General features: G+C 37.8%; 1 protein-coding gene across 13 annotated transcripts; it reads right to left on the bottom strand.

Annotated features, from left to right (window-relative positions):
* Positions 1 to 154: 154 nt before the first annotated feature.
* On the bottom strand, positions 155 to 25,136 carry tmcc1b (transmembrane and coiled-coil domain family 1b). 13 transcript variants are annotated; one of them, XM_079856601.1, is made up of 9 exons: positions 25,059 to 25,136; positions 23,105 to 23,276; positions 18,983 to 19,026; positions 16,752 to 17,510; positions 11,639 to 12,070; positions 11,458 to 11,535; positions 8,399 to 8,892; positions 8,052 to 8,187; positions 260 to 1,468 (listed from the first exon to the last, which is right to left on the bottom strand). In XM_079856601.1, exons 4-9 carry the CDS (start codon positions 17,334 to 17,336, stop codon positions 1,154 to 1,156), a joined length of 2,040 nt encoding a protein of 679 aa, XP_079712727.1. In that variant the 5' UTR covers positions 17,337 to 17,510; positions 18,983 to 19,026; positions 23,105 to 23,276; positions 25,059 to 25,136; the 3' UTR covers positions 260 to 1,153. The 13 variants fall into 13 exon arrangements, with proteins under 13 accessions (XP_079712728.1, XP_079712733.1, XP_079712727.1 ...); XM_079856611.1 differs by having other exon boundaries at positions 16,752 to 17,014; XM_079856602.1 differs by lacking the exons at positions 11,458 to 11,535; positions 25,059 to 25,136 and adding an exon at positions 23,749 to 24,053 and having other exon boundaries at positions 155 to 1,468; positions 16,752 to 17,014.

Raw genomic sequence — 25,136 nt, 5'->3', positions numbered from 1 at the left:
ACTGCACAATAGCAGAAGTGTTGATATGAATAATTTTAACAAAAACCCTGCATACATACAGGAACAGGACGTCTGCACCTTTCTGTCTGGCGAGAAAATACACATATATAATCAACACATTTCAGCTTGCTTATGCAAAAATCATAACCAGATGCATGATAAAACAATCTCTGTAATCTGCAAAGTGAAAGCACAACATTTCTGCACTCTGGGTGCATTACAACTCTATAGAAGCACAAATATTCAATCACGCGACATTGCAATTTTAAAACAGCGTGTTTATTAATTTCATTTTAAAAAATAAAAAAAAAATAAAAAGGACTATTTCATCGTCACTATAAGAAACAGTACGGAAGCACTGAGAGTCTTTGAGCATTTCTAGCTCTTCAAGTATGTTCGTTCTGTTCATATACCAGGGGACCGTGCCTCTAGGAGGGCATTGGGCTGGAGATGAAGAGGGGCCGACTTGGCTCACCCCATTCGGTCAAACTCCAGATGCCTCCTCTCCACCAGAATCCATCTTTTCCTTCAATCAGCAACAACTGCAGTGAAGTCCAAACAGCAGCAAACGGTTTTGAGTGAAGAGTGAGTGAAGCAATGAGCACAGGAAATTAACCGAGTTAGAGATGCATGTATGAGAAAGAGCGAGACGACAGTAGAAGAGACTAAAAGAAATGAATAACACAGTTTAAAGTTAGGAGGGAAATGATCAGTTACTATGGTATTAAAAACGAGGAGAGAGATCTCCATCCAGTGCATGTTAAAACCACTCCAGTCAAGTCAATGCAACTCAACACTCAGGAAATTGCATAAATGTATAACCTAACAATTACGAGAACAATGAACAACACGACTTGCATCATTTCCAACAACAAATAATAGGAAACTCAGCAATACAGCTTCATGTAGACAGAAAGAGATCATCAAAATGTAAACAAATTCACTCTTTCGTTGAAAAAAAAAAAAAAAAAAAAAAAAACGAGATAAAGAGGTTGTAGGATTTGTCCGTCCACCACTCTTGTGCTGCATCCCTTCATCCCTCCGTACTAAGTGCAACTGAGGCAGTGTTAGTCTCCATCTTTGAATCAAAATCTTTGAATTCCCACCCTCCAGTCCCTTCATGAAATGACAAAAACAGCAGCGCCCCTGCAGGTCATCTGGGGTGCAGCAGAAATCGGTCCAGGTACTGCGACATGGCTTCCCAATTCCGCCACAAGAAAGCCAAGATTATGACAAGTAGCAATGTGGAAAGTGTACGGCTACGTGTTTTCATCAGTGGTACTACACAATTTGCGACCGTCGAGACGAACACTAGGAGTACCGCCATGACGGCCAGCAGCACGTTGATGAGTTTGCCGAGTAAAGTGCGTGCTGTGGCGTTTTCCAAACCTTCCAACTGAACCACTTGTTGTTGCTGCTGTTGAAGCTCCATCTTAGAGATGCGCGTCTGACAGGCCTCCAGCGCCTCCTACAGGAACAGTGAGCGAGAAAGATGTTATGAGCAAAGCCGCCTTTTCACCATCTCTGACAAACGACACACCGGAAGTCATCCATTTCCAAAATGAGAGAAGTATGGATGCTGCGTGGAGTTCCAATCATATGCGTATGCAGAATTTTTGGATCTCATGTGCTTGAAATATTTTTTACTTTTGCGCCTAAGCCATATGCGACCGCCTGACTCGATTTTATGTATTCTAATCAAAACCATCAACATGAGATGAGAATTACCCATATGTTTTTAAATACTAAAACGTCTTTCTGTAAAATGGGCGGTTATGAATCATATCCTAAAATATATTTTACAATGAAATAATTATTTACATTGATTAACCCCAAAAAACTTGTGTTTCTTTTAGATGTATTGCCAGTCATTTGTTTTGTGTGGATATATACATTCATTATTTATTTACTTTACCATGGTGAATAAGCTGAGGTTGACAGCTGCGTCATGGCCAATACGTTTCTGTGTAACTGCCACTCAGGGATGACATGAAAATCATACATGAATACTGGAGATAGCTGAAAGCCAGCTTAAGAGAAAGATAACATGATGCTAGTGCAGCTGATAAACAACCTCCATTCCAGTTAATGCAAGACTCGACTGATAGTGATGGGTAACAGAGAAGAACATGTACATTTTAGCTGCATAATATTAAACATAAGCCCTCGAAGAGGACTGAGAGTGAGTCGCCTATGGCTTTCATTATGAAAACTGAATTAGAAAACTAAACGTTGTCCATCAGATCAATACAAAATAGCTTAACGATAACAGCTAATGTTCTTTCCCATCAAATCTCAGCATTAGCATTCTCTCGTTTCACTTAAAAGTTCATATGCCAGATCTAAGGGCCTTTTTACACCTGCGTTTTCTATGATCGGAAAGCTATTCGAATGTGAAAAGACCAGGTGTATATAACTTCTGAAATACTTTCGAGATAAATCCGACCGTTCAAACCACTTCAGGAGGTGGTTTGAGACACATTCCAAACGAAACTAGACAAGTGTAAATGTGATGCGATCTGGGAAAACCCGTCGGATGTCGCGCTGGGCCGTTTTCAGTAAATTCCAAAATAGTTTGAATGTCAGTTTTTTTGTCAATTTTTTTTTTCCATTAAATTATTATTCTATAACATCTTTTCTCTTATCTCTGAAAATATCTTGGCAAAATTCCCTTGTTTAGTGCAGAAAAACAGCGATTTATAGTGTCAAGCTGAAAATACTCTCTTTCTCTAATGCATTCTATGCGACCATTTTCTCTAACGCCCGGTGTTGTGCCGAATTTCGACTCCCTGCCAAATTATTACCCCCCTCGTTGAAGTCAGTACCTGATTGCCTAATCCTAACCCCACCCCTAATCCTAACCCCTCCCCCACAACTAATCTAAACCTACCAAATACTGGGGGGGGTAATAATTTGGCGGGGGTAGAAATTCGGCACGACACCGGCAGAGGTGGAAAAAAAACAATCGCCCTATATCCCATACACCTGTCCGTCTCTTAACACTACAAAGATAGTTTACCTTTAAAATAAACCACATAACATGTACAGTGAATGTGTATAGTGCGCATTTCGCGCCAATCCTGTTTAAACTATAACGTCACACAGTTTTAAAACAATCGCGAGATGGACAAGAAGCGTCTCGACGGTGACAGTTAATTAAACCTGTTTTTCTCAAATTTCCGTTCCAGAAAATCATAGCGATCGGCCGACTTCAGATAAACATAACTTTTGCTACCAACAAGCTATGATAAAAATAAAAACAGATTTGGAAAGGGCTTGATACCAGCTTCCATATGATATCAAAACCTGTAATAGGTAAAATTTCACCATGTGGTGGGTTTTCCCAGATCGCATCACAAATGCATCTGGTTGTTGAAACCACATTTTACATTTGTTTTGCGGAGATGCATGTATGTTATCCGATCAGTAAAAACGCATAAGTGACCAGATGTAAACAGGCCTAAAAAAAATTATTTTTTTAAAATCTTGGGACAGTTTTGTAAAATATCTTTGATTAATCAAAATGTTTATATTCATCAGAGTAATTGGTCGGGTTTTTTTGACGATTAATCGGATAATCTTTTTGTGGTAATAAAAAAATGTACCTTAGCAAAGACTTTAAAATAACTTATATAATAACAAATACAAATATAATAATAATGAGGCAATACTATTTGGTTCAAATAAAGTATCAAAAGCAAGCAATCATATGGATTCATAGAACAACATAATATAAACAATCATCTTATGTAGATTATGCATTATACATTATACAGCAGATCAAATCCTTGTTTAATTTTGGCCAAACGACAACTCAACTCAATTCAAATGTTTACTTGATCTTTAATATTAGGCCTCTTCTTTATGATAGAAATGCTACATCCACTGTAATTTCTTGAACAAAAATATGTGGACATCAAAACATGCAAACTCAGAGCGAGGGTTTAAACTTATTTTGAAATCGCAATGAACAGTTTGCATAGTTAGAAACAATAATATCCTGTGTTGGCGTAGGTTTATAAATGATTTACCTTACAAATCTGATGAAATGGCGCACATTGCGTTTCCACATGAACATTATAAGCAACCCAAACTCAGCACATGCATAGATGGAGTTTGAGACACACATGTATGACGCATGTAAACTACATGCAAATAAATAAATACAGAGCATATAAGTCCCCCTGTAGTCAATTGTATCCCTTAAAACTCATCTTTGATCACCAAATTACATATTTCCTTGAAAAAAAAATTCTTCATGCCTTAAAATAGCGTGAATGTAACTCTACACCCTTGCCTCATTTAGTATATGTGGTGCTATGAATATGCAAATTAGCCCCACCTCCACTCACGCACACCAGCTCAAAGATTCACTCGTGATTGGTTACAAGGTTGATTAGACCAGCGATTTCAAACCGCGTCTTTGAGACTGCCTTTGGTTCATTGCAGTTTTACAGAGAAAATACTCAGCAATGGTGTTGACTTATGAATTTGCACATGGTTTGTCCTAAAGCATATTAAAAACAACACATAGACATTAAAACAACATTAAAAGCTTGATTTTCACTACAGAGGGACTTTAAACCCACAGGGCATATATATCTTTATTAATATATATGCCTGTAGTATGTTTTTTAAAATGGTTTTAATACATTGTGCAGCCTTAGAATACGGTCTAATAATGCGCTTCATGGATTCTCGTCCGTGGAACGCGCCACTTCCGGTATTTTGCCGGTTACTCAACACAGGTAAATTGCAATCAAGGTTTTTATTTAAAATTTTCAAACAAGTACTTTAATTTACTAAATTTAATTGAGGAATCGTGACAGCCCTAGTATTTTTATAATACGGTAATGTTTATTCAGGACATTTCCACCGTTAAAATAACTTTGATTTGAGACCGGTTTGCTCACATTGCAAATGCATTCCCAAAATACTATAAAATAAATCTCCTAGCAATATTTACAACATCTGATCTATTTCAAATATCTCTAAATGTTTACCATCCAATGTTTCATGTGCATGTTGGATGCTGTTGATATTAAACTAAAACTAAAGCTATTTACTATTTAAATAGTTTTTATTAACTGAAATAAAAAAAAAAATTAATATTAGATAAAAAGCTTCTTAAATAAATTAAAATTAGAAATGACGTCTTGGCTAAGTTCAAGTTAGCCAAGTTCAAAAAAGCCTAAAACTGATAAATTAAAGTTAAATGAAAATGTATACATACCATACATACCATACATATATATATATATATATTAGGGGTGTCGCAATATACCGGTGTTGACGATAATCGTGATATTCAAAGCATGAAATATCGACATCGTGTTAATTTAGAGTGTGACAATATACCGGTATTGGCGATAACTACGATGTTTAAAATGAACAGGATTCTTATGATAACATGACACGTAAATACTCCAGCGCCAGTAGGCTACCTGGTTGACCTCTCAGGTGGCTGTATTGCACCCGCTGACACCTATCAAATAAGAAGACGACGCAGCGCGCGCCCGCGCAGCTAATCTGAGAAGAATGTCATCTGAGCGAGAGAGTGAAACACTCTGTCCACACCCGAAAAATATAAGCTCACAACATCTCCTTAAAGGGGGTCGCACACCGGACGAGAAGCGCACGTCTTTAAAATTCGAACGCATTATTCTCTATGAGTGTACACACACCGGCGGTGTGCATCTGTCCGCAGCGCCCAGCAACTGCACCCAGCAACGGCTCAAAATCCGGCCGCGACCATTTTCAGGTGAGATTCTCAAATCATTCAGTTAAAGTGTTCAGATCGCAGGTCGCAGGCTCAGCAACTATTGTATTTAATTGTACAGTACAGGCATAACATAGTACAGACATACATTATCTTAATTTCATAATGTCCTTAAAACGTAACAATATTGCTGGCCATAAACTGAGTAAGTGCGCGTCCGGTGTGCGATGCTTCGAGTTGTCCTAGACGCGTCGCTTCTCATCCGGTGTGCCGCGTAAAAGCAATCCCCATAAACTCAATCTGCAGAATGTGTAGCCACCAACCTTTTTACCTATCTCCGTGTCCATCACCCTGTGGATTACGCCATTTTACAGAGTAAATTGTGATTATTTTACTAGTCATGGAATGGGAAACGTGACATTAACCTGTTAACAGTGGGATTCTGTTATCATATATCCCATTTCTTTACTCATCTTATTTTTTGCATTTGTATTTGCACTTGATTTTTTTGTTCAAATCTGCTATATGCATGACTTGGCGCCAGTGCAACAGGTTTAAGAGCTTTTCAGTTCTTCAGGAAACATTCAGACAGTGTTTCGCTTCAGTTTGAAACCAGATAAACATCACATGCTTGTCTTCCTTCACAAAAATTTGCCATAGATTGAGTATACAAGTAATGCATGTGCCTTGTGTTTATCAGTATCCTTATGTTTGTTGTGTAAAAAAGAAAAACTATAATCAAAGTAAAAATAAAAGATTCTATATAGATATCGTGATATATCGATATCGTGAAATATTTTGGCCACAATAACCGTGGTGTGAAAAATCTAACATCGTGACAGGCCTAATATATATATATATATATATATATATATATATATATATATATATATATATATATATATATATATATATATATATATATATATAGACTGTTGATTTAATGGAGTTAATTTAATTAATTACTTATAAGAAAATTATGTGTTAAGATGATTTAACCCATTTAACACCCACCTCACCCTAGACCCATGTGGGTCATCTTAGATTTCATACAGTTGTTTGGTGACGAACATGATTCAGGGCAACAGCTCACTGCGTGATGTAGCCTATAGAATGCAGTAAGAAGGCCCCAAAAATTCAAGATATCAGGGCAAAAATCCCCCGGTATGATTTTTGTCATCTCATATTTATATCATGATATAGTTAAGCAATATCACACAAGTATAAATGTGATATTGATTTTTAACAGCAGTTCAATAAATAAGAATTTCTCATGCAAATTTGATGTGCGATTACCAATTAATTAGATTGACAACCCTAATACTATATTATTATAAATAATTAGGGCTGTCAAGCAAATACTTTTTTTTAATCTAAATAATTAAATGATGTACCAATTAATAAATTTATTTATTAATTGATTTGCAAATTAATCGTATCAAATTTGGCTGAGAAATTACCCCCAAAAGATAATTTAAATTCATTATTGTGTTAAATGAGAAATGTAGACATGACAAAAAATAGCTTTAGAAAGAAATATTTTATTTGATTCAACATAATTTATTACACATAAATTACACATAAATGTTTGGGCTTCAATGGCCATGATGTGATCAGTGATCTGAATTGGTATTTAGATATATTTACAGACCAAAAGAGTTTGGTTACCAACATTCTTCAAAAGATCTTCTTTTATGTTACGCAAAAGAAAGTCATACAGGTTTGAAACAATATAAGGATGAGTAAATGTAAATAAACAGAATTTTCATTTTTGGGCAAACTATTCCCAAAATATGAAATTACTTTCAATTACATATTTTTTTTTAAATATACATATTTTCATTACTTCATAAATTACTGTTGCTCGGAGATGCACAACCGCTCTGTTGTGGCTTTACAGGTAATATTTTTGTTGGCAAAATTGAGACAATAACAAAGCAGAAAATATTGTGTCTAAAATAGAACAATATTAACTTCTTATTCATTGAACTGCTGTATAAAATCAATGTGATCTTGATTAACTATATCATTTAATATAAATATGATACAAAAAATCATACAGAGGCATTTTTGCCCTGATATCTTGAATTTCATTGGCCTTCTTACTGCATTCTATAGGCTACATCACGCAGTGAGCTGTTGCCCTGCATCATGTTCGTCACCAATCAACTGTATGAAATCTAAGATGACCTACATAGGTCTGGGGCGGTGGGGGTGCGTTAAATCATTTTATTCGTGTTATTTTTCCATAACAAATTAAATTAAAATGAAAACTGAAAACCTACAAATAAAAGCAAATAATATAAGTATATATGATGTTGGACATAAGTACCTGTATGTCTCTGGCTCTTTCATAAGACTGGTAAGCGATTTTCTCCTCCATGCTGGCCAGCTCTTGCTTCAAGTTGAGAATCTCATTTTGATGCAGTTCTGTTAAATCATTCAACTGCTCCTCTAAACGCTCACACCTACACATGTACAAACAAAACAAGATAAAACAACATGTAAATTCAAGAAAGGGGCTTAAAAGGCCAGACAATACCATGATCATCCTTTCCAACATTTTCTAAACAAGCATACTGTTTTGACGGTGAAACCTTCCAAATCCATACAAACCTTTGAAACCTACATAGACCACTTATTAGTGCCAGTAGAGTCAGTTTCTATAGTAACGTGTACCTGAATCTCTCCTCTTGCAGAGCCTGCATGATATCTGTGTAGTCTCTGTGATAGTGAGTCTTTAGGTCTTCAAATGATTCTTCTAGTCGATTCTGGTTGTCCTTCAGTTCCTGGATCTCATGCAGTAGAGCATCAAAGCCAGAGCTCTGGCCATGCTCCAGTGTATTACCCTTTGAGCTTGGAGGCCCTCCGGGAGCCCCTGTGGTGCTATTTGCGCCTGCAGACCCTGAAGTAGCGCTGGAGCAGTCTTCCTCACTTCCATATTTTGGGCTAGACTGCAGCTGCCCAGGTCCTGGGGTCCTAGTGCCTGCCATCCCTGTACTTGTTACAGGCTCATCCCCTTGTTGTTCATCCAGAGAATCTTTTAGGCCAGAGATGTTGTCTGCACTTCCAAATTTGTTGCGGATAAGAGAGGCAAACTCACGAGGTTTCGACACGACTGCTCCTGCGGCGGAGTGAGTGGCTTGAGAGATACTGGAGAGGCCACCGGTTACCTGAGCGAAAAAAACATAATTTAGTCAAATACATTTATCAGTGTCAATTGGACTTCCTATCTGGATAGGTTTTGTCTTTAAATGAGTGACATGAAAATCACAGTCACTTGAAGTGGCAAAAAAGGCTAAAAGTCTGAGATTTGTTTTTATTTTAGGATTGTAAACTGTTCCAATGTGCCTGTAAAGTAAAGAATAACTAATAGGGAAACAGTGGTAACAAAGCTCTATTCCAAAAGCTAGTGAGCCGCCTACCCAGAAAGCATTTTAAAGCTCCATAGGCACGCTTCCAAAACGTAGGCCGTTCCAAAAGGTAGGCAGAAACATTAAAGAAAGGTAACATTAAATCCTTCTCATAGAATGCAATGCCAGAATTCTCAGCTATCTGCAGTTACTTTTCACAACTTTTTTAAGTATTAAAATCATTCAGTTATCACAAGTCATTGCCATACAACCTTTTTACCTAGGGTGCGACTACATTTTGTTAGAGGTCGTACTGGAACCACCACCACGTAGCCCAACTGATAAGAGCTGCCATTTCTGTTGCATATTAGAAACTCAGAACAGATACTCGCGGGCCGATCTTTGATCACGCGACACCATTACTGCACAGCGCTGGAAGATCCAGTGACAAAGCGATTGAATTTGCTGCAGAATTAACATCACCTCGAGATATAGTGAGAACTAAGCATTCAAATTCAGCGCAGAATTCTCTGTTAAACCATATCAGATCAAACAGCGCTGACGTGGAAACCAGGAGAAGCATTGTGCCATGAATTAAGTTATAGAAGGCTTTCCAGTCCACAAATCACCAACATTCACCATAGATTTAATGTAGTAATGCTAATTGTAACCATGGTATTGTGGCAGAAATAGTTGAATAGTTTTTACATTGTTCATTTCAGGGTTCTAACAACCTAGTTGCTATCTATGTAACGCGTTTCAAAATCAGTCACTTATGAGGTTCTAAACTGGAATACACTACACAACTTTTCAGATCTAAAACACAAGACATACACTTGCCAACTTTGTAAATCTTTACAGAGAAAAACTGGGCATCATACAATAAACGACCAAGGATCACATACAACACAACAAACTCACACAAAACAAACATGCACCTTGTTGGTGGGAGACGCAAGTCATTGGCATATGGCAAACGAAAACAATAGCTGTGTCCGAAACCGCTCACTCGTTCACTCATTCACTAATCCCTATATAGTGTATGTCATTTGAGTGCACTATATCTGCAAGGAGTGAACGAAATTAAGTGAGTGAATTCAGACGCTGATGTGTATACTGTGCGTCGGAGAGCTGGAGCTATCACAGAAACGGCTTTGTCACACGTTGTGACAAAACTCCTTTTAACTCCTTTATGTTACTTACTTTATAAAATAATATTAACAACAATAACAATCATAATGACTTTATTTTGTAATTATATATTCCTCCGTGCCAGCTTTGTAGTTTCATCGATTGAAATTGTTAGAAACTCTCACGCTCACAGATGAAGTGGTCGTTGAGGGCCCTCAGGCAACCGTTATGATTACATTCGAATGAATACGCAGCTACAGATGATTAACGAATATTTTTAAATCATCCACTAAATTATCATCTCTTCCGTTCAGTTTAACAAGTTAACAACAATGCCACAAATTATTAAAACACCTGGATATTAGTAAAACACATTAAATTGAGCTAATGCCTAAATATATTAGAATAATAAAATAATATAATTTACCTTATTAATATCATTTCATTTAAATTTAAAATTCATACATTTTAATATGTTTTATTCAAGTAATGATTAATAAAATTTATAAAAAGTTATAAAAAAACAAAACCCTAAAACTAGCATGAACTAAATGTTTAAGCAGAAATAAGAAAGCTATAAAGTAATCTCTGGTTTAAACTTGCAGTCCTCTCCGCATTGGATTGTGGGAAATAGTGCTTCAGCAAGTGTACATCGAATGTACACTCAAATTCTGAGAGGATTGTGGGTAAAACTAGTGAACGAATGTAGGGAATGATGTCTTTTAATCAGAATAGGACACCACTACAAAATGGCTGACACCCGATATAGTGCACTATATAGTGGATAGGGAGCGTTTTCAGACATAGCTAATATGTGTTCTAAAATCTGCCCAAAATATCACTCACATTAGATTTCTTCAGACTGGACAGAATCATAGTCTGAAGCTAAAAAATTATCTATCCATCATGCACTACGCAATTTTCTGCGAAATCTGTCAACTCTGACTGCCCAAAATTCGCAGACTAGCTCTGACTTTCAGCAACTGGCGTCAACTTGTCCAGACTGCAAATCGTGGATACAATCTTGGCAATAGTATTCCAGCCTTTAGAAGGCAACTGCATATGTAGGGTGTAGGCAGCAAGACAGCTCACTAGGTTTGAGAAGAGAGCTCACTAGGTTTGAGAAGAGAGCTCACTAGGTTTGAGAAGAGAGCTAGTGACTAAACATGATCATTCTTTTCATTCCATAATTTAAAATGGTTATGTTAAACCAATGTTTCATTAAGCTCTTTCAATCACCAAAAAGATCCAAACCTGGCTTGCTGACAGAGTACAAGACTGGTCTACACTGCCTGTGTCATACGAAAAACTTAAAAAGTCCTGTTTGATCCCCTAAAATAAATGAAAACATTTCAGATCAGCACACATCTACTCCAAAAACTTCTAAACACATCCTTCAATGTACCAAACTGTAAAGAAATGGGGCGGCCTTTACCTTGGCACCCACGTCCTTCAGACCCTGTTGCATGTCTCGCAGGACATCTTTGGGCTGGCGTGGTATTCCATTGTGCTCAACCTCTCTGAGCTTGCGGTGGTAATGCTCCAGCTTCCTCTGCAGCTGCTGGATGGTCTGTGCAGACTTCTGGTTCTTCTTCTCGAACACTTGCTTGATGCGAGCACTCTGCTGTTTGTCTGCATTGTTGGCCAGCTTCAGGTACTCGGCTACATTGTCGTCTCTTGCCGTTTGTTCGATTTTGATCTGCTCTGTGAGTTTGAGGATCTTTTGCTGTAGCTGAGCGATGGCCTGCTTGGTGCGCTGAGGGTCCGGGGTCCCATCCATTGAATCCACACCGTACTGACCACCGTCTGAACTGGTTGACAGAGCATTGGGAGACATGGCGGGGCCCAAAACCTCCAAACGATCCTGCTACAATGAAAAGAGTGAGATTTAGTGCTGTGCAGATTTAACCTTTAACAAATATGAAAGAAAAAAAACAATCATATTTTAGTGCTTTGTTTGTAATTCAGACAAAATTTTATTTTAATATCAGGCCTAACAGGAAAATAATTATGTCAGAATTTTAACATCCCTAATAATTTTCAACAGTTCAACTAATGAAGAAGGTGGTCATCTAATTATGTGCATTTCCTGTGTTGCACAAAAGTAATGAAACTAAGGTTTCATTCAAACCAAGTATGCTACTGTTATGCACTGCAATGTATTGAACTGTGACGATGACCCAGCCCTAGAGAGAGTAGTGACAAATAAACTTGAGAAAAATAATACATTTTGCACTCTATTTTCCTAAAAGAATAGAAAGATTAGATTAAGTTACCATTATTGACGGTTCACTTTCAGTGCAGTCCATCTTGAAAGACATGCCACGTTTGAACTATGCGAGTGACTACATTGATCTCAAGTCAAATGACGCTGACGTTTTGGACCTCTGTACTATGACATAGCCCTCAAAGTTCTGAGATAATGTAGGGCATTCACTGATAAAGAATGGCACACTGCACCACATCATCAATTGAGGAAAATGAAAAAGGAAACCAACATTTAAAGAAATGAAGATTTTTTAACATCCTTTTAGTACTTTTTGTATTATTAATATAGTACAAGTCAAGTAAGCTTTAGTAGCGTGAAATCTTTAGTACAACCTTGTAATGAAATGAACTCTGTCCCTTAACCCATTAACAGCTGAGTCGAAACCAGATTATCAGTGATATGGCCTTCACTGATCATAGATAAACAGCTACGGATGATCTAAGCATCCATCGGTCATTATAAACTGGCTAAGAGCCCCACCAGCATTGTTTTATCATGAAAAAAAAAATTATTATTGGCAATAAGGTTGTTTACTGCCAATGATAAGTTTCCCTATTGCAACCTGATATAAGACACATGGGTAGATTTCACAGCTATGTGGCCACGCATGCACAGGAAAACTAGGTGATCCGATCACGTGGACGACAGCCCATTCGATAAGACCCAGATGATGCCTGTTAGAGACACTACAGCTGACTTATGATGCCTTTTTCGCACCTAACTGGTCAAGAGAGGATTTTCTCCCCCTTTATCTGGGAATCACAGTTCTGTTAAATTAACAAAGGAGTTAAAGCCTCTTACCTCTCTGTGACAAAATACGTTGGCCTCAAGTTTCACTGACAACAAACTAAGCTGTAAAAACTAAACTGTAACCACAGATAGGAGATAGCAGATGATATTTAAAAATTGCATTTACATTTTTCAATTTGAAAACGAAAAACAAGCACACCATCCCAAGCAAATTCACATAAATGCCATCTACTGAGCTATCCAGGCTCAAATAGTCATCTGAAATAAATGACAGAGCTTATGTTTGGACACTCCCCTGAGAGAGGAACATTCAGGATAGTGCCATTAAGTTCTCCAACAACAGGTGAGTTGAAACACGTTGGCAGTCACCCAGACTCTGTAGTGTATCTGGTGAAAATGCTTAGCTGTTAAAAAAGGCATGCTTAAAAGCATAGTACTATGAGTATGAAATGTCTACAAGAGTTAATTACCCTCCAGATACAGTAGTCTTGGTAAACACTTCTCATGGTAAATTAACCCTAATGGCTATTTTGAGTAAGCAGCAACATAATGCATCCAGTAATGGAGTAATGCTGAGCAGAAGAGTAACTGGTTTTGCAACTATGCGAACTGCATTTCTAAATAAAGTTGCTGCACCAATCATGCATGAGCAAACTTAACATTGAGTCTATCCTTGAGGACACAAGAAAGCAAACAGTTACCCTGATCCTACATCCTGGTTGGAAAAAGGGCACAAATGCATTGATTTTGACATTATACTCAATGCTGCCTGCAGAAGCGCCATGAACTGAAGTGCATCCAAAGACTTGGCTAAAAATAGCAAGGCTTAGAGAACATAGTGACCTGCTACACAAGCTTCCTGACCTGTGAATGCTGTCAACCCGTCCATCCATCCATCCTGGAGGTTTCTTTCAGACAGAATCTTTTTTTGAAAGAATTTAATGCTGTTAAATTCAAATCTTACTTTCCATTGCTTTCAAACAACCATCACCTCCTATTGAACACTGATCACGTCTCCACAATGATAACTAGTATGTGCAAGGCATGCTGGGATACTTTGTAGAACTCTTTTTTTTTTTTTTTTTTTTTTTTTTACTGTAAATGGCCTGTTAATGTGGTTTTGCAATCTACTTGGTTATGATACTTTTGGGAAACAGCCAACATTTTAACTGACCCAAACACAAATGTATGATTTTTTTTTTATTATTATTATTTTTTTATTATTAAACATTTTTCACAAATTTATATTTTACATTTTTAAGTTATTTGAAGTTTAGTATTTTGTATTATAATATCATTATTTTCAAGTTTAAGAAGATCTCCCACAATAGCTGTAAATTAAACAATATTTTAAACAATATTGTATAATTATTATAATTATACAAGAAACTCCAAAAATACTTTTGATTGGAAAAGGCATTCATAGCAAAATATACTACACAACCACCCTATTATGATAAAAACATTTTTTTTTTTTTTTGTTATTTTCCCCATAAATCAGAACAGTGTCTCAAAATGAGCCGTTCAGGAATGCACTCCATTGTGACCGATTGTGACATAACAGTAGATAGGGCTGGGTACCGAGACCGGGCACCTGGTATGGAACCGGTACCTAGTAACCGGACCGAATCAAAACGCAGATTTCGGTGCCACTTAAATGCCTCAGCTGACAGTTGAAATATTTCCCTCTGGTTCTCCGAAACGGACGTAAGAAACATCATCACCGCATGTGATCGCTAGTACGATCGTTCACACTGCTGTGAATTCAGATCGCGTGATCATCAACTTCTAAATTCAAATCTGCGTCCGCGCGTTGGCTGGCGCTGAGCCAGACAGACGCGCTCAGCGCTGTTATATTATATCACAACTATTCAGTGTTTTCAACCACACAAGCTTTATTTTAGGTTTCAGACATTTAAATACACATAAGTACTAGCAAAACAACATTTATAGTTTGTAAAATGCACACTGATGTCTTTGGAAGTGGCAATAACAATCCTTTCAAATATAAATTGATGACGTGTTTAGAAACACATTGTGTTGGAAACTATAAAATTGACTATTCTTCTCACCAGCCACTTAAATTAATGTAGCCTATTTCGGGAGAAGTGGATGAATTGACGTGTTGTAGGCCTAAATCTAACAGATAAAATTCTCTGAACTGCGGTGCGTAGCCTACTAACATTGCGCCCATTGTGCGTTATAGATCAACTAACATGAATCATGATCATTATAAAGGTTTCTTAAATGACAAAACACATTCACTGGCATGTTTTTAAGAATAAAAATATCAGCCAAGGACTGACTGACATAACGCAACCTATAACTGTTCGTTTTGTTCCGCGTCATGTTTAGTGTGAAAATGTAAAGTCGATGTCCATACATACCAGACCGGCTTTACATTTATATCTAATAAATTATTCATTCAGGAACGTTGTGCAAGTTTACTGCAAGAATAGAGCCGCGCACCTCACGTACTTCTGAAAATCCAGCATTCAGTTGGTCCTGATGAGCGCTCATTGTCACAGTTGTAAATGACGCCGTTCTTCTACGAGGGGTTTCGCGTCACGGCATTTCAAGTGATGCGTTATAAAATAACGTATTTATTTGGTTTTGTTTATTTGTCGTATTTGGCCAGAGAAGACAAAAAATGTGAAAAGAATTGCTGAAATGTAAAGCGGGTTTGTAGCATACCGAATGCAGACTGCTTTGCTGTTATTAGTGCTGTAGTGTTTTTTAGTGTTAAATTGTATTTGGGTTAGGTGGCTTAGGTTTTATTGTGAATTTGTTATGTAAATTTGTTGCATTTTGTATTTACACTATTTATATTTATATATTTAGCCTACCCTACAATTTGAATATATTCAATTTTAATTATTTTTTTATTATACATCGTCATTAGATGTCATTCCCCATCGTTTAGATTTTTTTTGTAAAGTCAGGCACCCTTTAGGCAAAAGTACTGTTTTAAAAGTATCGATTTGACACTGGTATCGAAAAAAACCCAAACTATACCCAATCCTAACAGTAGAACAGGCCTCGCCCACAACTGGCAACAGAATCTCCACCCAAAATGGGGCATTTATAGCATGGTATAATAAGTGATCAGTGGGGTAATTTGAGCTTAAACTTCACAGACATATTCTGGGGACACCTGAGACTGATATTACATCTTGTAAAAAAAAAAAGGGCATAATAGGTACCCCTTTAAGAAGTTGACAAGCATAAACCTATACCAAATGTCACAGAAAACCGAATGTTGAAATTTAAAAGGCATAAATTTGTAAAATACAGCAATTGAATTGAATATAACAATAATAATTAAAAAAGGGTTGCTGACAAAGTGATCTTAAAGGAAATTAAAACATGTTAAAACATAACATAGATTTTTTTTTTATAGTGTCCAGCGTCACTAAATATTTGTCCAAAACTTTTTAGTCCTTGGGAGATGATTGCTACCAACAATGACCACAGCGTGATCATGGAAGAAATCACTTTGGCAAAAGTGAGACATTCAGGTGCCACTTACCCGATCAGACTCTTCAGTGGAGTGGTACCCCGAGGTCAGCAACATGTCTGCCAAAGCTGGGCTGCTGGGTGTATCAGTGGTGGAGGAGGAGCGCGGCCGTCCTGCCTGCAGCAAGGTCTCTTGGGTACTGCGCCTGTGGATCTGGGGGCTGCCTTTCTGGGGGGGCTCCCCTCCCCCCCCTGCCTTGCTTCGGCGACTCTGCAGACTGGTCCCTCTCTTCATCATGGGGGGGCCTCGAATCTGCTGCAGCACGCGGCTCAGAGCTGCAGGGGGGGCGGAAGCGTGGGGGTCAGAGTTAGGGACGGCAGGCGCTTCCCCCAACTCTGGCCCCGCTTCTGGGGGCTCAAGGATAGGGCCTATGGAGGAAGAGGCATAGTCGTGTGGCGAGACGGACGAGCGTCTGCGCTGAGGTTGGAAGAACTGCTTCAGACCGTAGCCCAGCGCACCCATGTTCTCCAAGGCATTGTGAGTAATTTTGGACAGGCCGTGATCAGGCTCGGACGCCCTCCTGCTCACCTCCCGCTCTGCTCGACCCCCAGAGTCTGGCTCCTCGGCCCCAGGCTGCTCGCTACCACCCTGGTCCATCAGGAGGTGCCAGTCTCACTCAGAGGGTCAGCAAAGGGGTGGGGTCTAGCTAAGCCCCGCCTCCACCAGCCCTCTGATAGGCTGTCTCAAAAGCCAGGAAGCAGAGAGTGGCAGCAGTCAGGTGGACTCTGATAGCATACATGCATCTGTGGTTTGGCGCAAAGTCATGCTTGTCTACCACAGAAGGAAAATAAAATGGATTATGTCATGCAGCTGTAAGCGATGGAACAAAAGCAACAACTACATGAGCTCAAATCACAAAAGCAGTGCATTGGTTGGCTCAGAAACAAAAAGATGCAGCTGATGTTTTTATCAACTAAAGTCTGCTGCAGATAGATTTCATTTCCATTCATGATCATGTTCGCCAATATATTAATGAGAGTGATGGCAGAGGTCATGGATTAAGTAAGCCACGCCTTGGTGCTTCTGAGCCAACCAAATAAAACTACATTAGCAATATCACTATTGACAGACTACTAGCAGTCTATAGCCATGGGTTTTGCCAAGCGAATGAGGTATGAAAGAACTACAAAGAAAACATGAGGGTGCTAATTTCTGAAATGCTCAAAGGGTCTCTAGCTCAACATTAGAGCATTTCTAGAGCAACACATTAACAGCATTTTACACAATTTCAGACCCCTTAGTGAAAATCATTGCAGAAATTCCTTAATATCATCATAATCAAAACCCCTGGGATACGGTAAGAAGCATAAATGCAATATAGGGCGGCACGATTTGAGGGAGTGGGTATCCAATTCTGATTTTTCTGATAAAAATTGCGATTGTGTTTGTGAAAAAAAAAGGAAATCCAGGTTTGCTGTGCTTGTTTGTAGGGCTGCAATTGTTGACAAATTTTGTGATATCTATGACTGTCAAATATATATATATATAATAAAAAAAAAACTAAATAAAAATATAAAAAGCGACTAAAAATAAAACAAGAAATATTACAATTATAATATTTCAATGTAAAATAAAGAGTATTTAAGAAATAATATAATATTATTTCACATTACAATGGTAAAATTACAGTACTAATATTTGTCTTAATTTTGATATGTCTTAAAACAACAGGGAGCCCTTGAAGCTTTACTTTTGTTGACAAGCTCTGTTGCTCCCAAGCCGTTCTGGGATGCTGCAAAAACCAGGATAATAACAGGTTAATGAGCTGATCACATGTAAGAGCACAGTGCAGTGCTTCACTCTTAAACACGCAGTGCATATATTTTTTAATTAAAATTTGAGATTTGATAATCGCATTAAGCCATGTCACAATTTGGGTTTTATTCCGATTAATCGTGCTGCCCTAACACAAAGCTAAGGTGAGTAGAGGTGATGAGTGATGGGTTTGGCATTGTTAAACACAAAAGTGAACTTAGGCAAGGTGACAAACTCTCAGTGGAGCCGACCGAGGCAGAGAGAACCCCAGGCGGCCTCTGAACCAATCATTTATCCATCAAGCGCAACCCATCTAAAACTTAGTCCAGCTTATGTTTTGGATATGCTCGAAACAGTTTAGATTGACAAAACACTCTCTTCAGGACAACAATATAATAAAAATTAAAGACATACCATTTATATAGATTATATAGATATTATGATATAGATTAACAGAGGTTTAGAGAAAGATAAACAGCGTCTCTCACCATTAGTCCAGCCTGACCGCCACTGGCTCACAGTTTAGGGTTGGCTGTGGAAAAAAATGGTTGTGAGATGAGACTCAACCCAACCCATTATGACACACAGATTATAAATGATATTCATTCACTTCAATGGTACAGATACACACAATGAAAAAAGGGTGTGCTCATGTTTGTATTACGATGTATGATTTTGGCAGCGAGTTGAGTCATTTCCGGTTACAATTACATTCTTTTTGATTACATCATTAGATGTCATGGTGCATTACCTGTGGAAACAACAGGGTGAATGTTGCATAAAAAGCATTAGGAAGTCTAAAATAAGCCTTTAGAGCCAGAGCTTCAAGTGTGTTGAATCAAGATGTGTTGAGACTGACGGTGGAGCTCAGGCTTAAGATGGGCCTCAGATGGAGAGAATAACAGCCAGTAATCCTCTTTATTCAGCTTACTTCAACACTCGTGAACCCTCTTACTGCATTACCACAGCACTCCATAATAATTTCAACTCTTCATAGAGTACAGTAGTGAGCCACTATTTCATCAGCCATGGTTTCAATTCTCATTTGGATTACTAAAAAAAATTCCTCAAGAGTGTAAGCCCAACCCCAATTTTTTTTTTTTTTTTTACAATCTTGACAATAGTATTTTTCCCATAGGGATTTTTTTAAAAATAAAAGCCTTTGTTAAAGTTAGTCATTAACTTCATTACAAAAAAAAATTTGAAAATCAAATAAATAACAAAGATACAAGACTGTGTACTTAACGGCTTTAAAGAGGGAAATAACTACTATCCCATGAAGCATTGCGAATGACAATCGAATGAAAAATGATGAAGACATAAAACCATTTATTTAAAGTTACACATGTACATGTTAATGTAAAGTAAAACATGCATATTTTGTGATAAACTTATGCATATTTTGCAATACACACACACACACTTATCAACCCTCTACAATGAGAGTAAATCACTCGCATATGCAACTAAATCTTCACTATAATGTCTATCATTAGCCATTGGCTAATAAAATCTTAGATTTTACTCGCCAGTGTGTGTGTTAGAGGCTAAGTATTAGCATATATTTTCACTCGCTGAACACTGACTGAGCACTTGAGAGCTTCGCTCTGTCAAAATCTGGACTACTTAAATTCAGCTCAATTGATGTGCAGCATATCTGTGTTTGACGTAACGTAAACTCTAGTGTGGAGGCGCACGACTCACCATCGCTTTGCTGAGAGCGCTGTGTTTCTCACACACAAGCAGAGAGAGAGAGAGAGAGAGAGAGAGAGTGAGTGAGTGAGTGTGTGTTACATACCACGCAGAATCAATGTGCTACATGTAAACGATATTCTTTGTTGTATTTTATTGTCAAAATAATAGAGTTCATTTGGAATTATTTAGTTTTTAAGAACAAGTAGAAGATATGTCGGTTTCTCCGGTGGGCGGAACAAATGCGCAAATGGCAATCTTATTGGCTGGTGCTCATCCCTGTTTTGATTTCAGCAAATCAGTTCGAGCGAACGCTGACAACGTGATTAATACGCATGAACCCTGCAGCTCATCAATTCTTAGTGCGTTGTACATTGTTATTAGTAGTAGTATTATAATCTTTTACAGAAACACTGAATGACTAACAATATCTTAAGCACCACCATCAGTTCTAAGTAAAGTTAAAATGACAAATATGACAAATAAATATTCATTCATGGTTACCAAGTTTTAGTTGAAAGTTCTATCATTAAATAGTGCTTTATTATCATGATATCATAATATAATTCTTGATTGACTGATGTTAAGAGTCTACGTTCAGATATTTAAAAAGCTGTGCCATTTTGCAAAGATAAGCTAATTTGGTGGAATCACATATATGGCGAGTAAACTAAAACATTTACTAGCCAATGGCGATTCTATTGCCAAGGTGTGCGTAGAGGGTTGATCTATGCATACATATGTATATTTAAAAAATAAAATAAAGATCTAATCAGCTTCAAGATGTAGGAACTTTGTATGGAATGAATGGGACGTCATATCCAAAATCCTTCTGTTGCACACTGTACCAGTGGATACAGTACTTCACAACCTCACCATCTTTAGTGTTCTGGGAAAAATGCAAACGACTCTTTTCTTACCCTTTGCAAACAGGCGACACTGCCAAAAATCATCTCGAGGACATAAATCCCAATCACACCAAGATCAACAATCCACAAACAGAAATCGAGAAACATGTCAACGTTGGTCCAGACTAAACTAAAGCCCTACACATAGTAAAGCAGGAAACAAATCCACACCTAGTTTAGCAGTAAACAAACTTGACCTTAATTAGTTAAGAAACACAGTATCCTGCAGATGTGGGAGTGGCATGAAAGCAAGGTGACACGCAGTACTGTGAATGAATAGTCATGTCTGTGAAGCTTTACCAGGAGAGGAGTGTTGATGTGTCTGTGTCCTACATGCATAATTAAACAGACGAGTGACAGAGTGACGCACACGCCTGGCACAGCTATTCTATAACACAGTCATATTCAACACAACAGCAGTTTAACAGGCCCTGCACACACCCAAGAACACCCTGGGGTGCTCTCACAACAGTTCTATCAGCTCAAAAAATAATGGTACCTTCAATAACTTGTATGAGCAACATTCTTGTCACCAGACTGTTCTAGTATTTTTGAGTTGATATTTAACTCTCCTCCATCGTGGCACAAAAGGTCAAAACAAGCCAACAGTTGCATAGTACAATAAGTGAAAGCTCTTAAACGTTCTAGAGTCGACAAGTATTCCAGTAAAGTTCCAGATTTTTTTTTCATTATGTTGACAAAGAATAATTATTTACATTCAAGCATTTAGCAGATGCTTTTATTCAAAGCGTCTTTACCTGGAAACCAATCCCTGACCTTGCTGTTGACAGTGCCATGCTCTCCCAGGCAGCTTAGAAGAAAACTTAGGAATCAGATTCATAAATCATTGGATTTGATTAAAAAGCTAATTTTGTCAATTCAATTTGACTGCACAAGCGACTGGATTTAATAACTTTTTTAAATGCATTTATAGGTTTCTTAAAATACATCCCCAATTGTATACATCCCCAGTTAGAAAACGACTTCAGACTGTTTATTGTACCAAAAGGAAAAAGCACTGCATCTATTCCATGAATAAAGATACTGCAATACAAATAATACAATACTGTAAGATGCTGCAATACAAACAATGTGTAGTTAATGACTAAAGATGGAAAGTTACTTTGAATTCCAGTACCATTTACTTATTAAAAATATATATTATGTAAATCAGTAGTAACCTAATCCAAATGTCAGAATTTCACCATGATACTTTTTGCTATTTGTACCAACAAAATACAGTGGTTTCAAGATGCATTTTTGAAGAAAAAAAAAGAACTAACTATTTTTGACATGACACAGCATCTTAAACACACTAAACATAACAGGTTACTCAAGAAATACACAATGACTATCCGTCTGCAGGCCAGGTGTATGGCTGTAGCAGCAGTGCATTAAATGGGATAAATTTAAAGACATATTTTAAAATTTCAACTATCCCACTCATACCACTAATTTTTCGTGAACTAATACAGCTCGTGAGATATTCAGCAGAACAGCACCTTTATTTGTGTGATACTGCGTAGATATACTTTTAAAATATTTCTAAATTTCTGACATATAAGCCTGTTGCTAAAAATAGCTAAACTGGCTATAGGCTACTGAAAATCTGAACTACTTGTCCTGCTGAATAAACGTCTTTATTTCACCCTGCGCCCTCATTTATCAAAAAATTATTTTAGATATTGCATGCAATTCAACAAATCGCAATTCAAAAGCACTGTTTTTCTGTGGCTGAAATGGGTCAGCTTATTCTGTACCCATTATCCAGTGCCATTCTCATAGCTTCCCAAGGTCACGTCACTCTGTCTGTATGCATGTGTGCCTTTGAGCAATAATACACTCCACTACAGTCAAGACATTCAGGACACTCAGCACACCCAACAACAGTGGCATTATAAATCTCAATGCATCTATCTGATGGCATATAACTTAATTTGCTAAATATTTGTTGTGAGATGTTCCTGAATAAAACCGTATGTGATGAATGACATAAACAACTCTCCATACCTTCAGTTCCAGTCATCCTGCTCAGTCTTCTCAACACCGAAATCTGATACTGAGGAGGATAAATCTAAGACGAAATCCAGAACTGTCTCATAGACAATGACAGTCCCTCAGTGTCACTGTCCTCTTGAGACTTCAGTCAACTTGCCCCTCATAAATGTAGGATTATCACATGCTGAAAAGAGTGAAAATGCATATGATTTAGTGAAGTAACACTGACTTGTCCAGAAACAGTACATTAATATCATGTATATTAACACTAGTGTGTTTAAAATGACAAGCCGATACAATTTTACTACATTTATACATAACTAGAGAACCATTTTACTGTCAAACAACCACATGTGAGAATTTCAAGCAGAAAGCATTTAGAAAACAAGATGATTGTTGACTACGGCTTTACAACCAACCGGATGGGTTGGTTTAGGCTGCATGCGGTCTATCCGATGGTCAAACAGGCCTACATGCTCATAAAACAAAAACAAGGAGTGATCAAAAAGACTGTCAAAAACTGCAACAGACACATAAGACTGGCTAAGTGAATGAAGCTAACGTTAACGCTCTCGTCGTGCCATTATAAACTCGAGCTGTCACTATCAGATTTCAGCATGACATGTAACACAGAGGGTTAAACCGTGAATACAAACCCATTTCACTTAGTGAGACAAACGGATGTGGCTGAGGACTGAATTAATCCGATCCCTTTCCTGAACTGTCCGTTGATGCTGTTGCTAGCCGAGTTAGCTGGCCGGCTAGCTGGTAAATGGACAGTTTACGCCCAACCCAGGCTAATACTATTAGATGGTCGATATAACGCGCCGCTGCACACGATCACCACCAGCAGGGACTGGTACAAAAAATCGGAAACATTGCGCTCAAACCACTCGAGCGGAAGGAAGAACGACCTACCCTTAAACCCGGCTGCAAGTTACATTATAGACTGCATGTAAACGCCTGTCAAAGTCATACAGACAGACAGCCGACAGCATCATCAGCATCGGATCAAGCGAATGAGCTTGTTTGGGTGGCACCACGCCTTATATCAGCAGCATACATACATATCAGATATTTACATGCGAGTGGGTGGATTCGTCTGTTTGTGATTATATTATTTACAAATTATCACTTATAAATCATCTACAGTACATTTTACCAACAAGCACTCCTTACCTGAAAGACCCACTGCCACCACAATATTAATAGTTATTATTTGCAATATAGTTCCATAAATGGCAGTAGTTTTGACATATTAGCTAAATATAAATATAAATAATGAATTATATAATATTAAGTGGAAGATTCCTTTCAAATGCCCCATTTAAGATTTACATACATCATGTCAACTCTTTCGTAATGCTTGTAACGTTACTTTCTGTACGATGGTGATGAAGATATTCTGACTTTAGTTTTTGACTGTAACATTAAGATTTTTTGGGGCAAAATTTTCAAATCACGTTAACGATACTTTCATCTACCGAAAACAAATACAATAAAAGTTTTGCGTTTATTAACTTCTTTATGATTTATCTCCAAGATGCATATTTTTATTTTCAGTCTTCTGTATTTTTAATAATAAGCTGAAAATGATACATTTCCAAATCCCCCATTAAGAGTTATTTTTGTATGAACGTTATGCTACAATGCAATACTCTACAGTTTACTATATATTCTATTACTGTTACTGTTTAAAGCAGTGAGATGTAGGTTTCGGTGATGTCTGACCTGCTGCACCTGATCTCGCGGCGTGCTCGGCTCTGAGCGAGCATCGCGCGGCTAGGCTGCTAACGTCATCAGCAACACAGGCTAAAACCGACTAGCTCGCTAACAGCTCAGCCAACAAACTGACCGACTGTGACCAGCCCCACAAACCGAACTAAACCATATCGGCGGCGGATTCGAGTTAACTCTGGAAATATATGGAAGGCAAAAACATAAACGTTTTGCAGTTACAACTTACATGAGCGCTGAGAGAGAATTGTGCTGATGTCCGTTAATTTCTGCTGAGGGAACACTCCCACTGTGACGTCAGTAGCGC

The sequence above is a fragment of the Squalius cephalus genome, assembly GCF_949319135.1.
Source record: "Squalius cephalus genome assembly, chromosome: 22".
Lineage (NCBI taxonomy): Eukaryota > Metazoa > Chordata > Actinopteri > Cypriniformes > Leuciscidae > Squalius > Squalius cephalus.
This window is presented reverse-complemented; position numbering and strand designations above follow the sequence as displayed.

What these genes read in the sequence shown, in the direction of transcription:
- tmcc1b (XM_079856601.1), bottom strand. Translation starts at nt 17,336, where the DNA reads ATGGACCAGGGTGGTAGCGAGCAGCCTGGGGCCGAGGAGCCAGACTCT. An exon ending in CCACTGAAGAGTCTGATCGG is followed by an intron (nt 12,071 to 16,751) that starts GTAAGTGGCACC and finishes TTTTCATTGTAG; the next exon opens with CAGGATCGTTTGGAGGTTTT. An exon ending in CTGCAAGAGGAGAGATTCAG is followed by an intron (nt 8,188 to 8,398) that starts GTACACGTTACT and finishes GTACATGTGTAG; the next exon opens with GTGTGAGCGTTTAGAGGAGC.